The 16,039-nt window shown below is 35.7% G+C and overlaps 1 protein-coding gene across 1 annotated transcript; it reads left to right on the forward strand.

The window, feature by feature from the left end:
- Window positions 1-4,581: 4,581 nt before the first annotated feature.
- Window positions 4,582-15,682, forward strand: LOC127881842 (inter-alpha-trypsin inhibitor heavy chain H4-like). Its single transcript, XM_052429989.1, has 17 exons — window positions 4,582-4,755; window positions 5,217-5,374; window positions 5,663-5,773; window positions 6,168-6,282; window positions 6,607-6,733; window positions 6,994-7,157; window positions 7,882-7,998; window positions 8,320-8,491; window positions 8,739-9,343; window positions 9,590-9,697; window positions 11,421-11,508; window positions 12,219-12,270; window positions 12,909-13,120; window positions 14,117-14,218; window positions 14,474-14,564; window positions 15,010-15,215; window positions 15,364-15,682. Exons 1-17 carry the CDS (start codon window positions 4,675-4,677, stop codon window positions 15,507-15,509), a joined length of 2,655 nt encoding a protein of 884 aa, XP_052285949.1. The 5' UTR covers window positions 4,582-4,674; the 3' UTR covers window positions 15,510-15,682.
- Window positions 15,683-16,039: the final 357 nt, after the last annotated feature.

Raw genomic sequence — 16,039 nt, forward strand, 5'->3', positions numbered from 1 at the left:
CCTCTTATCACGACACTCCTCTATTTCGGTACTTTGTTTCTCACAAAGCATTTAATTCCATACAACTTGTTTTATATTATATCTGAGAGAAATACTGCAATAGCAAAAATATCAACATAAGGTGTTTATTGATAGTCCATTCTGTCTTCCCTCGACAATTCACTAACCGACAACTAACCCTAAAATTCTGCGTGGTGGACTTTAATGAGTCACTGTAACAGTAACTGTGTCTATGTTTCGTATAAACATGTCGAGAGTAGTCTGTATTTTTCTACACTGAACATTCTTACATCCTATACGCTATTAAAAGACGCAGTAATATTGCCAATTTTCCGGGGAATTTATCTCATATCAGCAAATGAAAAATTTGGTTGTATTCATTCGGGTCTTTTTTATGGGCTGTTGACAAATGTCATTTAAAGTGAAAAGCTGGGATAACCATCATCGCCGGAAACAGGGCCGGATTAAGCACTAGGCTAACAATGCTGAAGCTTTGGGCCCCCGATTTGTAAGGGGCCCCCAACGACAGGCCATTTTCCAAATGTATGATCTTTCTTTATTTCGTCATATAAAACTCTTTCGGGATTGCAGTAGAATTTGACTTTGTGATTTTACTAGTTTTCCGATGTATATCGAAATGTAACCGTTTAGTTCACTTTTATTTACTATGCTATCAATTTTCATTCTGTGTTGTATATCCATTCAGAACCATTAGTTTCTCCGTTTATTATACGACTTGCCCGTATGATCATGACAACATCTGGACACGTTTGACGACATTGAAGAGAAGGCCAAAGCGTTTGTTGCAATCAACGAATATATGCGAACAAGTGTAAGAAATGACGGAAACGCATCTAGTGGAGTCTTATCCAGATGACATTGAGGCGTCTTCAACTGACGAGTTCGTTCAGTTCAAATCCATCTTAGAAGCGGTAAAAGACAGAACCATCACCCACATGAGTGAACTGCTGAAGTTAGATGGAGGTCAACTAAAGACAACTTTTCCAAACGCTGTACGAATATACTTAACAATTCCAGTTAATAACTGTTAAGGTAGGAGGTCATTTTCAACATAATCACGCGTGAAAAACTTTCTTTAGAACACCATGAGTCAGGAAAGGTTGACAGCATTGGGGCTACTGTCTATTGAATGTAACGTCCTCCGAGAAGTAGACATCAAACAGCTGATCGATTAGTTTGGCCAGCTGAAGTGTCGTAGAAGAAACTTATAGGCCGGAATCTGTTACATATAACATGTATGTTAAGTTCAGTTAACAAAATAGTAATACATTGTGTAACTCGTTTTGCTATATATATAATGTAACTGTCAACTGTGTACAAATGCAAGTTTTCTGAACGTTGTAGTTGTAGTATCAATTATAATTTTCGGTATACAGAAGAAAACCAGAGGGAAAGAAGCCCCCGTAACATGTGCAGCCTTTGACCTCAAAACATCTTAAACCGGCCCTGGCCGGAAAATAGAGGGCTGGTAAAGTGAATGCGCATTACGAACGTTTTACAACAAAACACACTTTTTATGGCTGTAATTGCCGACTACAATATATAATTTGTTACATGTTCATTACTTTGAATTTTGTGTTCATATTTTTTTTTGTGGAATTATTTATGGAATGACTGTATAACATAACAACAACGTATAGTTGCTAGATGTGATATAATTGTTTTAGTTCACGTTCATTAAGAATGTGTAGTTCACGCCTATTCATCAATCAGCAGTAACCACAGGTGGTTAGCGTGTGGCTATGCTAATAATTAGTAAAATCAAATTACAACGAAAAATCAAATTCTCATATATATATATATATTCTTGTATATATATTATATTAATATTAATCATCAGTCTTCTAACTATCGATTATCGGACGAAACATTTACAAGTGTGCGTAATTAATTCAACGAAAATTTGTTAAGCGCATTACGTGTCGAATATATGTCAGAAAAACGAGGTGAATCAGTTCTATAAATGGACATGATGAAATATACATGTACTGGAATTAAATTGTTATCACATAATTGTAACCGGGCGTCATTTGCACAACTTACTCGCTATAATAATATTGTTTACCACTTGCAATTAATTTCTCGTATTAATTATGAGTCATAGGTAACACTTGTTTACAGTAAAAAGGTGTGATGATGATGCCCGAAACCGTCTTTAATGTACTGTACTGTACTAATTACCGGTTTTATATTACGTAAATGGTACAACTTCTTGCTAATCAAGCTGCGATAAACTCTTACTTCATGCCCGACGTCAATCAAAAATAATGGTCGATAGTTAACCCCGCCCTCATAAGCATTCGCTTAACCGATTGGACGATGAACTTCACAGTTTGACGACTGGAAAGTTACCAGATACATCCTTGTCAGGATTTAAATGACTTTGTAATGTGGCTAGAATAATCGATACGCGCGTCATGCTATTCTCTTATCAGTGGATTATCCATTACCCCATGTGGTGTTTATGGCGATTACTTGTGAAAGTAGGTACCGAGTGCTCTTTTAAAACAGGGAATATTGATACACTGATAGAGAAACCTTGATTTTTTTGGACAATCTCCACTTTCTTTTACTGAAAAATACACTGATCGGAAAATTTCAAGCGCCCCGGGGACTATGATTTTGCCGGGGCGCTTAAATGGCCTGGGGAAAACCCTGATTAATAATTATAATATTTGATAGTGATTTTTTTCAGAGAAGTTGAGTTTTCGTTATAGTTTGCTTATTTTTCATTCAAAATGATGTTTTTACTAATAATTATCATAGCCACACGTTAACCACCTGTATCAGTAATCTGTATACTTATACATAATTGCTACACTAGCTCATCTACATGCAGTTCAGTGGTCTGTGAACATATGACGTGACTGGCTTAGTAACGCAATATGATTAGTCTGGCATAAATATAGAAATATAAGTTTATGCTATAGTTAATTAGATTCCAAGAAAGAAATAATTGTATTGTGATACTGAGGCAGTCACGTGTTTTCCCTCATAAAACGTCGAAGATAAACTAATACACTTGGCTCTGAAATCCTGGTTGTCACCAGAACCCGATCTTACGTAGCTGTCTATACTCCGATGTTGTTTTTTTAAAAATAAACTGTTTAACCGTATAGTTTTTCAACCAACATACAACGTACGTACTCCATCGAACAAAATCATAACTAAAATTTCATCACCGCATGTACATATGAAAACAAACGTAACATTCTGGAGTTGCAGGGAGTATAATTTTTGATGACATAATCCCGTCATGAATACATATCATCGACCAATTAGCCTTGACCTGTTTAGAACAACCTGGTACGGGCGAATTAAGACAGATTTATCATGAACAATATCTGTGTCCGGTATTGAACAACCTGATACGAGTGTTATAAGAGTGTTGGTGGAGAGAATAACAAGTCATTTGTCATCCCTACGCAGTTTAACCACACCCCAGTTTTGACAACACATACATATTTATTAAAAAACAACTTTGTACCGTGCGTATTCTCCATGTGGCCAAGCATCAATTAACCGAGTTTCATCAAGCTTTTTGAGTTATTGCATGATCCAGAGTGTTTGGACAGACCGAAGAACGGTAAGACGTGCGGACAAAGATATCAGCTAACAGACGGACGGACCGGTTGTTAAACTGTATGTAATTTCCCACTGTGAAACCGGTAGTTGACTTATGTCAACTAGACTGCTTACACCACTTTTATTTTCATTTTTGAAAAAGGTATTACTGATATTAACAATGAGGGGCTCCATAGACAGGTTTTTCGCAAAGGCAAATAAGTAAATTACCTTAAAGATGGAATTGGATGACTAACATTGTAACATTCGCATAAAAAGACTTATAATAAAACAGATTAAACTGGGTCCCTTCATGCACCACTATTCCTACAAATAAACGTCGTTTTATGAGAAAATATTAGTACTTCGAATTAAACAGTTGCACCACTGGGCTCCAATACGAAGAACAACGCTTGAGAAACCGGATTCGGAGGAAATTAAACGCAAGCACTTAAACGCATCGTGCAATACCACATACAGCGTGCTAAAGGATTTTCTATTCATATGAGTATGTCAACGTGATCATCGGAGGGAAACTAGAAAACATTATTGTTATGTTAAATGAAATCTTGTTGACTGCTCATTATGTCAAGTTGCACTTGTTATACCATTTAATATTTCAACATACTTGTTTTGAGAGAAACCGAAACACTTAACAATCTGGGCTTTAGCGTAGCTTATACGTAAGGAATTACTATTCAGACATTGAAGGATGGAAGATACACAAAACTTACTGAAGAATGCTCTTATTTACCTTATTAGAACTGCAGATCGATCTTTATGTATAGTTTTGTACACACAATTTCTTTTTTTTTTCCGTACGTACACAAACATAATCATATCGAAGTTTTCCCCCTAATGCATTATATGTGCGTGAGAGTGATGGTAATAATAAGAATAAGAAGGACGTAAACACTTCCGCCATGTGTTCACATAAATAAAATAGTTTTTTTTTCCGGTATAGAACAATCCGATACGAGCGTTCAATGAGTGTTGATGCAGAGAACGCACAGTTTATTTTTTTCTACGGGATACGTCACTGACAACAGTCCTCGTTTCAAACACTCATAACATTTCATTTGTGGCGAGATGGCGTCGAATAACGGTCGTGTGTTACTGGCAATATATGCCATCGGAATAACGCTCAGTTTCGGCGAAGAACTTTATAAGGTTTATTTGTTGTTCTTTGCGTATTAAGACTATTACTATGATTATTATTATTATTATTATTATTATTATTATTATTATTATTATTATTGTTATTATTATTATTATTATTATTATTATTATTATTATTATTATTATTATTACTACTACAACTACTACTACTACTACTACTACTACTACTACTACTTCTACTACTACTACTACTACTACTACTACTACTACTACTACTACTACTACTACTACTACTACTACTACTACTACTACCACTACTACTACTATTATTATTATTATTATTATAATTGTTATTATTATTACAGTAATATATTCATGTTAGCTAAAATACGATGATTGTAATGATTTTTTCGTCAAAATTGTTATTATATTTATGACGTCCTTGAGCTAGACTGATATTATTCAATTTCATGTTCGATTGGATTAAAAAAATGATGCAAACATCATTTTAGAAACCGGAAATTACGTTCTTGCACATCGACTCTGATGTCAAGTACCGGTTCGCTACGACGAAGGTGAGCAGTCGGCTGAAGAATCCACGAAACCAGACTACGGAAGCGATCATTGACGTCACACTTCCGAATGAGGCGTTCATTACAAACCTTACACTGTAAGAGACACAGTCAGATGTAAAAGCACAACTACAAGTCAGCACAGCAATTCTTTTTTAAAATATTAAAAATAAGAAGTATTTATCAAATTCAGAAGTATTTTCTTCAATTTTAATTGGCATATTGCTCTTATAGCTTCGGATTTCTTTGTATGCTGCAATTGAGTCCAAGCAACGAACAAACTTACTGAATAAAGCAAACGCATTACCATTTTCATTCAACCATAAAGTATTACACAGCAAAAAGGTAGTTCATAAGCCCGCTTCAAACATCTGATTATTTTTTAGCGAAATCGAAGAGAGGATCGTAGTGGGTGAGATCAAAAAGAAGGATGTCGCTAAGCAGGAGTATGAACAGGCGAAGGCACAGGGACAAAGTGCAGGATATATCGGCACAAAGTAAGGCCTTATTAACGAAACGAAATACGAATATAATACATAACGAAATGTTAAAGCTACACACGTGACAGATACAACTTAAACTTTGTAATTGTGTCAACGTGAGAAAACGAAGACTATGTAGAGAAAAAACTCGAAAATGGCAATCATGTAAAAGGCATTAAGGTAAGAAAGACAAATATGGGAAAAGTATTTAGGTACTTTATAAAAGGTAATGACGTGAGAAAGATAACTCTGCACAGTTTATTAAAGCGAGAAAGACAACAGTAAAACGTGTTAAGGTGAGAAAGACAACTCAGGAAAATGATGAATTTAAGTATGTGTCTGCTGCTTATGGTGCTTTTTCCGGGCTTTAGGTAACGCATATATATAAGCTTTTAACTGCTTTGTTCAGGAGCAGGGAGACGAACCGGTTCCAGCTGGCAGTGTCCGTGGCGGCGCACGGCAAGATCTCCTTTAACCTCACTTATCAGGAGCTGCTCAAGCGCAAGCACGGACACTACGAACACGTGAGTATATTATTGACTTTAGTAAAAACACTGTATAATTTTATGCAAAATTAGATTCTTTTTGTTTTTATGATGATCTAGGTTAGATTCGATAAAATTGATTTAAGAAAGTGAACAAGGATTATTTTAATTATAGGAGATTTGTGGATGCTTTTATTAGGAATCCTGTGTATAATTTGATTAATAGCCTGACGTATGAAGGAAAAAATATTAATACTTTGTCTAATAGAATACCTTTAAATATTTCGCATTATCTTATAAAAGCCACCCGGTTATCGCAAAAGGATTGTATGCATAACAAACCTTTCAATTCCCTACGCTAAGGTGGTGTACATTGACCCGGGACAGGCCGTGGCGGAAATGAAGGTGAGTGTGTCAATCATGGAGTCGAGGAACATCACTAAACTGCGCATACCGCCGCTAAGAAATGACATCGAAGCAAACATTATGGGTAAATACAATCTTTTTAACTGAACTACCGTAAAGTTAAAATATCTTTCTTATCTGTAACACTGATATTTAACAAAAGAAAAATAAATACATTTTTTATGATCAGTTTGATTAAAGCTATACACTTTTTTTAATATTTATTTTCAAATTACTATTTATCGTCAACAAAAGGCATCCAATGGATGGGAACTAAACTTACCGCGATTCGTATTCGATCGAAACCCTGACTAGCGCCTTAAAACGGAATTCACATCATTGCAGACTTGTCCACTATCACTCGCATCGCCAAACCCTCACCGAAAGAGGCGTTTGTCCAGTTTGCGCCTAGTGTAGACTTTCAGAAGAATCAGACAGAGAGCGGTATGGCGGGACAGTTTGTGCTGCAGTACGACGTGGAACGGTCAATGGACAAAGCAGATCTCTTGGTCGGGCGGAATACCTATATACACATACATATGATTCAATATACAGCGCGATGTCGATTCAATAAATGCGCTATCCAATTCCTCTTGAATACTTACAGCGAAGTTAAATAATATATACAGCAAATTTAACTAGAGTATGTAAAAGTAGTGAGGTAAGCACCGCTTGACGCATCTCGTTATCCATAGAAAATTAAAAGATCATATAATAAAATATAAATTACACGTGTAAGTTTAAAAGGGGGCATCAATTTAACACTTCAACACAGGCTATTAAATATCTAAATGCACCGATGCAAACGAAAATAATTTATCAAGTATTTTTGGTCGCATGATTGTTAAGCTCCTAAGTGATTAATTGTATTACCAAACGAACAAAGTTGAAAGTATTTGACAATCGATGCTGACAATTTTGTCTATTAAATAAAATATGTTGATTAAAAAATAAGGTGCAGTGACAGAGATGCAGCAAACGATGCAGTTGAAAGTATTTGACAATCGTTGCAAACAATAACTTACAAAAACTATGTTAAAATTTATAATAAGATGCAACGACATAGACACTGTTGATTTTGAGAAACCTTAACATTATCTTTAATCTTATATTAATCCGAATTGCAATGATTGTGATTCTTCACTATTAAATGAAAACACAATACTATAACAAATGTTGTGAATGAGATGAAATATTGATTTGAAAGCCTAGATCAGATATTTATTATTACAGCTAGTGAACGGGTACTTTGTACATTTCTTCGCACCCGAGGGCCTTCAGCCAATCCCGAACGATGTCCTCTTCATTCTTGACGTCAGTGGCTCGATGCGGGGAGCGAAAATGACACAGGTCGGCGGGATTAGTACAAATTGTTATAAGCATTTAGTTTTTTAATCAAAAGGTCTTTACAATTCTGCCCCAGCGATAGAGTACACAATAGATAAATAACAAGTCTCATATGTTATCCTAAAAATATAAAGCAGGGAGGTATAAAACTGCCACATCAGATACAACTGTTTCGAGTTCAATGTTTGAAAAATCATATGAACCTTTTATTGCTATTTTAAATTAAGGTGCAGATGTGTTCACAGTTTTCAAATCACGAAATCGGCGAATCACATATATAACCAAAACATGTTTGCATTAAATTCGAATCGCCTTGTTCCACAGCTGAAGGAGGCAATGAAGTCAATTCTAGGGCAGTTAAATGGAAGTGACAGTTTCAACATCGTCACTTTTAGTGACAAGTTCTACGCTTGGGAGACCAACATGGTTGACATTGCCGACGAGGACGTGAAAGAACGAGCGCTTGCATATGTCGACACCCTGCAACCGGATGGATGTGGGTAGAATAAATTATAAATGTCTTTATACACTTGAACTATAGGAATTTCTGATTTATTATCCATAAGATATTAGCATATAACAACACGATAAATATGCAAAAACTTGGACCAATCAGTTGTGAAAAAAGATAATACTCGTATAAGACTAGCAGACGATTAAAACTATTTCTCACCAGGCGATGTCTCTGGAATTTTAACCACTTAACAAAGTTGTAATAATTTGTCCTATTATCTTAATCACAGGGACAGACATTGAAATGGCGCTGAGGAAAGGTATTGAACTGCTAAAACCAAATGACACCAGCGGGCGCGAGTCTAAAAAACCCGTCATCATGTTCCTAACTGACGGCGAAGCCACCGCAGGCGTTGTTGTTCAGGCGGATATCCTCGCAAGCATTCAAAAGACCAACGAAGGCAACATTCCAATATTTTGTCTTGCTTTTGGTGAAAGTGCTGACTACACTCTGACGAAGAAACTTGCCGCCCAGAACAACGGCATTGGTCGCAAAATTTATGAGGCTTCGGACGCCGCCATGCAGATTGCTGGTTTCTACAACGAAATCGCCGTCACCCTCTTAAGTAACGTAACATTCCAGTACCTGGACGCGCCACCACAGACTCTTACGCAGACGCACTTTACGAACTACTTTAACGGATCGGAACTGGTCGTCAGCGGTTTGTATGAGGGATCGAACACAAATCAAGGACTGGCAACGCTGAGAATGCGGGTCAGTGGAAACACTGCGAATAAAAGAAACTCAGATATTGTCATCGTGACTGAAAACATCGTTGAGAATACCGTCGAAAAAATGACCCATGTGGGGGTTTATGAACAAATAACGGAGAAGGTTCGGTCTTTTTTCATACAGTCATCTATAGAGATTTTTTTTACAAATTAAGCTAAGTAGATAGAGTAAATTTGCGTTCATGATAAAGGTCTTATATATAGGGAAAATGAAAGATTTTTTGTTGACTAGGGCAATAAGTATACAAAAACACTGACCTTATCTGCATTAAACACGAACCACTATTTTGACGTTTAAATTGCAAATTTGTTTCTATGACGATGCCTTTATTGACTATGTTTTTTTTAGGTCTGGGCGTATCTTACCATAAAACAATTGCTTCAAAAGGAAGTCGCAGCCATCGATGCAGAAAAAAGCGATGCGTTGAAGAAACAGATCGTCGGGATGTCAATGAAAGTAAGATGATACATATTGTATACAAATATTCAACATAAAACTCTTGTGATGCTTGTGGTATGATTATTATGTCTATCTTGTTTAATGAGGTATTTGTCGCGACTAAACCGGCATTGTGTACAGTACACATTCATCAGAGTATATTAAAAGATTTCATTGATATTAGCTTTCGAAAATTACAATGTCGTTTGTGGTCTGACTTATCGATAGTTGATATAAGGTGATTTTGGTTTGAAGCATCAGTGCAGAGCACTGTATCAAAGTTGCAAACATTGAAAAAATGACGAAATAGGGATACTGACATAGTTGCTTATCCCAATCGTAAATGATAAAAAATCCACGCAATACAGGGTGAAGGTCAAATGCCTTTTTCGAGAACAAACACATTTTGGCAAAATGTTTCATCGTGGAGGCTCGTGAAATCTCTATTTGAAGGGCAAACATCCTGTTATCGAAATCTTTCCTCCAGGAAAAAAGCATACTTCACTCAAGTACCAGAACACTCAACAAACTCTTACAAACGCAAATCAGTGCGTTGGTTCACTTAGCAGCCGCTCAGAAGTTCAGTTGGTCTTTATAAGTAATTATGCACTAAGACTATATCGGCCTAGATTGGGATTAACCCGACATTTGGAAAAATATTTCCAAATAAAAGCAATATTTCTATAGTATCCGGGTATTTGCAACTTATGACATGTGAAGGTTAAGTTCGGTTATTAGTAAAGTTTTCAATAGCGTTCATTAGGTGTGTATGTTACTAAAAACAGTTTCGAAAAGGATATGTATAAACAATAACTGAACATTTTTGGAAAAAAAATACATTGCTTTTGTGTCGCCTTTTGTACGGCATAAAATGCAATATCGGGTTTTCAGAAACAATTTTGTATGTACAATGGCTTTAATACATACGTTATTTAACTTGGAGAAGTTTTTTGTATCGAGGCATGAAACTTATTAACCCTTTCAGTGCGGGAACCGAATTTTGAAGGCCTTTGCAAACAGTTTGGATCCAGATGAGACGCCACAGAACGTGGCGTCTCATCAGGATCCAAACTGTTTGCTATTCTGATAATATTCTTGAAAAAAAATTGAAGAAATTAGAAATTTTAGAAATTCAGCAGACGACATTTTAGCAGACGACAAATTTCCCAGCATGCAAAGGATTAAATTCCGTACTGAGCATATTGACTCCTATCGTACTTTAGTTATTCGCTGTCATCCGAAACGTCCGCTACAAAGTGTTTATTACTCTGTGTTGTCAATGGTTTTTTCATGTCGTTTTGTTTTCTTTTTATATAATATTATTTTATGAATAAAATATATAAGAGCACAGAACAATTTCCAGCACATTTTCGTAATAATACAAAATCCACTTAAAGAACATATAACTTAACCACAGGGTCGCGTCCATACGTTTGGTGCTTTTTATTTAACATACAATCGGTCATAAACTTAACTCCGTATATAATAAAATTTTGAATACGACTGGGCTACATCGTTACGATTAATTAAATCTGAATCAACTTAAAAGACATCGTCACCAATGGGTCATATCTTTAAGCAAAATATAGACTTAATCTTATATAACTTACAACACATTGTTACCATTGGGGCATTTTTATTACACTATAATCTGTATCATACACCAAATATCGTTACCGATGTGTCCCTTCCTGCCAATGAAGTGGTCAATAATAATCACGTCCATTCTCCGACATTTCAGTATGGCTTCGTGACGCCGCACACCTCTATGGTAGTCACTGAACTGAAGCGAAGAAGCGGCATCGCGGAATATAGTGAAGACAATGCCGGTACATACAGAGTTTACGTGCTGATAATAATATGCCCATTAAATGGCATCACTATCAATAGCGACTAAATTTATACTTTTTACGTAACCCATAACAAAAATTGTCTAATATTCCTAATTTTGCTAACAAAGTGCTATAACCCCGTTGTTATTTTTTTGGCAGATGTGAGTCAACATAAAAAATGTATAAATGCTCACCTTCTGATCAAATAAGTAATATGTTTATACATGTTTATAATATAACACTCCAAGTTTAAATAAACGTTTAAAATTGCGAGAGACAACTATAACAATGTCATTAGCTGTTTTAAAAACGCAACAGCAAACAGTCCGTGAGTCTGCTGATCCACACATGTATGCTGGTAAATGAACTCGACACTATAAAATGTGTATATAAACATAAATTAGACTTTCGACAAAACTGAAAGCGATATGGCTGTTGTTTTTTCTCTATTATTAAATTAAATGCTTTGTTGCTATTAATGTGTACATTTGAAACGTGGCGATTGGCAGTAATTAAACCTATTTGTTTATGTTGCATATACGAAACAACTTACCGGTTTAGTTAGTTTGATACAGAACTCCATTGCTAAGGTTATCTTGAAGGCAATTGGCGCATGACATCCCTCATACTGTAAACAATCCTCAACATTGTCTTGCTTAAAAGTACTTAAGCCTCACGGTTTCATTTCTTGATTGCCCAACTTCCAGAAGATGACCTACATGGGGGAATGCAGCACAGTCAATCCCGTCACATGGCAAGGTACGATTAACTCTATGTTCATAAGCTGAAAATATAAATATCACTTTAGGAATCAACAAACTATGAAATACTTTAAGATCTCTTTACCAGATCCAGGACTAGGCAACGAGGATATTGTTGATGACGACAGGATAGTATTCCGAATTTGTGTGATCTCGACACCTGTGTATATGTTTTCTTCCAGAAACCTAATGTACATTCATATTCTTAGAATTCGTAAATCTAATTTTCCGGTATAGGAACATTCATGTTAATTGTTTGTATCGAGGAATTAATTCGATATACCATGCATGTAAATTCTTGCTTATCAATGACCTTTATATTCCGAATTGCAACCAATGAGCTTAAATTCTCGTAACGAATGTATTTATAACGGTGTTAGTGTATTAGCTGAAATATTAATCGAACACACTAAAAAATGATTTGATTTTTACCTGAAATCAATTCCATAACTTAAATAATATATAATGTATTACTTGTTTACTAGCCTATTGCATGACTACCTATTAACCCATCTACGGTCATTTCTTGGGTACGAAGTATATTTTAAATGTATCCTATTGAGCTACTAGTATTTCAGATTTATTATCGTGCATAGCTTAGTTATGCAAGCAAAGTGTTTGCCTTGAATGTTGTAGTCCTTTGGCGATGCCGTCCATGATGTTTGACTCAATGGCGCGCACATCACGCATACAAGCGAACAAAGATTTAGGTATCATGTCATCGCCAAATCATAAGACCAAACCAGACAGTACCCGGACCAGACGTCCGAAAATCACTCCTAGTCCTCAAACACCTAAAACCACAAAAGCCGCTAAGACGAAGAACACCGGGGGAAAGGGCAAAGGCAGTAAGTGATATTGATACAGACGAAGATTATGTGCTACGTAATCGTTTTATGAGTAGATTTAAATCAAATTACTTAAAGTGTGTTCAATAAGGAGACATACATTTGTTATGCATCAAAAAGTAAAAACAAGCAAGATGGTCGAAATGCCCTATGTCGCCTATCTGAGACTTTGAGGACCTGAACTGTTCTGAGCAGCTTTGTAATGTTTCTGAAACTGTTTGCGAACTTCCATTAAATTTTTAAAAAAAAGTTCTGAGCAAGTTAAATTAAGAATGGACAAACTAGAAATGCGTTGCAGACACGGATGCCAACAAACACATGTTTGGGCACAGATATGTCAACTATGTAGTCTACAGTGTACAAAAAGACAAATACAAAGAGCCATAATTCATCCAAAACCAATCGCCGACAAATTTCGACGAGTTTCATCTTTCAAAGCCTCGAAGTTTCAGAGGTCTACCAATGGAGTTGTTCACAATGTATATACAATGAAGGAAAAACATCAAGAGCGGGGCCAATGTCGAGCCCAGGGACACGATTAGAACAAACTTGGAAGAGGTTACTAAACGAGGTTACACATCAAACATTGTGCACATGGTCCATGTAGTTTCAGAGATTTTAGAAGTTTAATTATGTAATCTATTAAAAGCTCAAGATACCTACGTATGCACTGGAACAATTTCACAACTATTCTAGATGGTCATTCAAGGATTATTCCTGTGAAATTTCATGAACATCTGCCAAGCGGCTCTGAAGAAACATAGTTAGAAGAAATAGTTGATGCAATTACTCCAGCACGGACTCACGGACGGCTTCATAACGTTCCTTTGAGCACTATGGGCAAAGTTGAGCTTAAAATACTGAAAATATAATATCGCTACATTTGCTAAATCCTTGTATCAAGCATATGCATTTCAATATCTTGTTAAACATGCGGCTCTGCTAAACTATGTTGCCTTTGTCAATGGTCGTTCTATCTCGATATATATTTTGCAGAAAAGTACCCTAAATTGATACTGTGGAATCAAACGATAAACATAACGTTGTGCAAGGATTTGGATTCTAACCACAAAGAGCTTTTACTGTATATGGACACAGGTATATTAATGTAATGATAATGTTGTAACATGTATGCTCAACCAAGGTTGAAGAATATTCCCAAAATATATTATGCATATAATACTGGCATAGAATAACTTAAATAAGATAAAATCCGTTTAAAGTTCATTACCAAATTATCTGCAAAAACCTCTAAATACATTTAAAAAAAATAATGTTGAAAATCTCTTCGTTGAATGAAATAAAGTGTGTGGCCTGTATTCATATCAATGTGTAGTTTTAATTTATCAACAGCAAAAGACCTTAACATCACTGCCGTTTTGAATGAGCGTATAATCGAAAAAGTGATTCTGCAGTGCGGACATGTGAATGTTACCATCGACAAGTAAGTAATTACCAGAATATATACACGTAAATCATTGTGTGCTCATTCATTTTGCAATCCCATCAAGCACAATGAAGGTGAAGTGCAGACATGAATACCGGCTTTTGGTATATTTATTCAGGGGTTATACAATCTATATTGCCCTTCCGTATTCATAAAAAAGAATGACGGTACAGCCCTACACATAATTGTGTCCGAAATAAATAAAGATTGTAAATGTTTACCAAAATATTTCAAGTATGTCTAGTTTAATTATGCTATTTCGTTCACATAATTCTAAACATTTATTTATTAAATTTAGTTTTGTAGGACTTCCAATGACACAATCGTAAATTTGCAAACAGGTTTTTTCAACACCCATACCTCAGTACACATTAATGTAGAAATTGACAACCTTGCATTTTTGTTATGCTGTAACGAAGAAATACACGGACACATTTTTCAGAGAGTTTGTTGAACGCTCCGTAAATGTCAGCGACCGAGCGGCTATGTGGAATATCACAGGACCTCACAGGATTAACGCAGCATCGGAGAAACCCAAACAACTGCGAGTGGATTTGGATGCCTTTTCTATGTCCATATCGCAAACAATGTCCATTAAAGTGTTCCGCTCCGGCAGGAATGGACCGTTGATGGAGTTGGGAGAAATCGGTATAATCTTAATGTTCTTTTTAAAATGCTCCATGCAGAACATTCGTTGATCGTTGTTAAATATGTCATCAATTATGAACTTTGTAACATGGCATGATAACATACATGCATACTTAAACGATTTTAATTAAATCACGTTTCGTTTAAGGTAAAATTATGTCGGGCTCGATGAAGTTAGAAATCCACCCAACCGACGACAAAGTAGGGACATTCATTACTAGCAGCGGGAAACACAAAGTGACCCTTGTTAAGACCGGCACAGAGGTAAAGTGGTGCTGGAAAGGGGACTTCTAGCTGTGAACTTTGAACCTTGATCCCAGTGTGACCGCCGTTACCAACGGCCTATATATAAAGATGTTCAGTTGAACGTATACTTACAAAGATTTATTGAGGCTTTGTTTAACTTGTTTGATGTAAAATGCATTAATAATATGGTAGAAAATACATATACCAGTGTATCTAGTAAACGTGCATTTTTAATTATTTTTTAACGAGGATAGAAAAAGAACAAAATTACAGATACATTACATTTTATGATGTAAATTGTATCGACACAATTGAAGATTAATGCAAAATATCGTTGATGATAATGCATACGTATTTAAGCGAGGATTGAAGCGATTACTACACAACTAAAACCTACGCACCCAACAATATATATAATATACATATACATGTATAACAAAATCGACAAGAAAAACGGAAATTTTCATCAAAATTTAATTTAACTAACGCTGTTTTTGGTTTAAAGATATTTATTTTGGAAGGCATATACATGAATTATATAAACAGCAATATGAGTATTGACTTGGAAGCTAAACTAA

Source organism: Dreissena polymorpha, chromosome 5, assembly GCF_020536995.1.
Source record: "Dreissena polymorpha isolate Duluth1 chromosome 5, UMN_Dpol_1.0, whole genome shotgun sequence".
NCBI lineage: Eukaryota > Metazoa > Mollusca > Bivalvia > Myida > Dreissenidae > Dreissena > Dreissena polymorpha.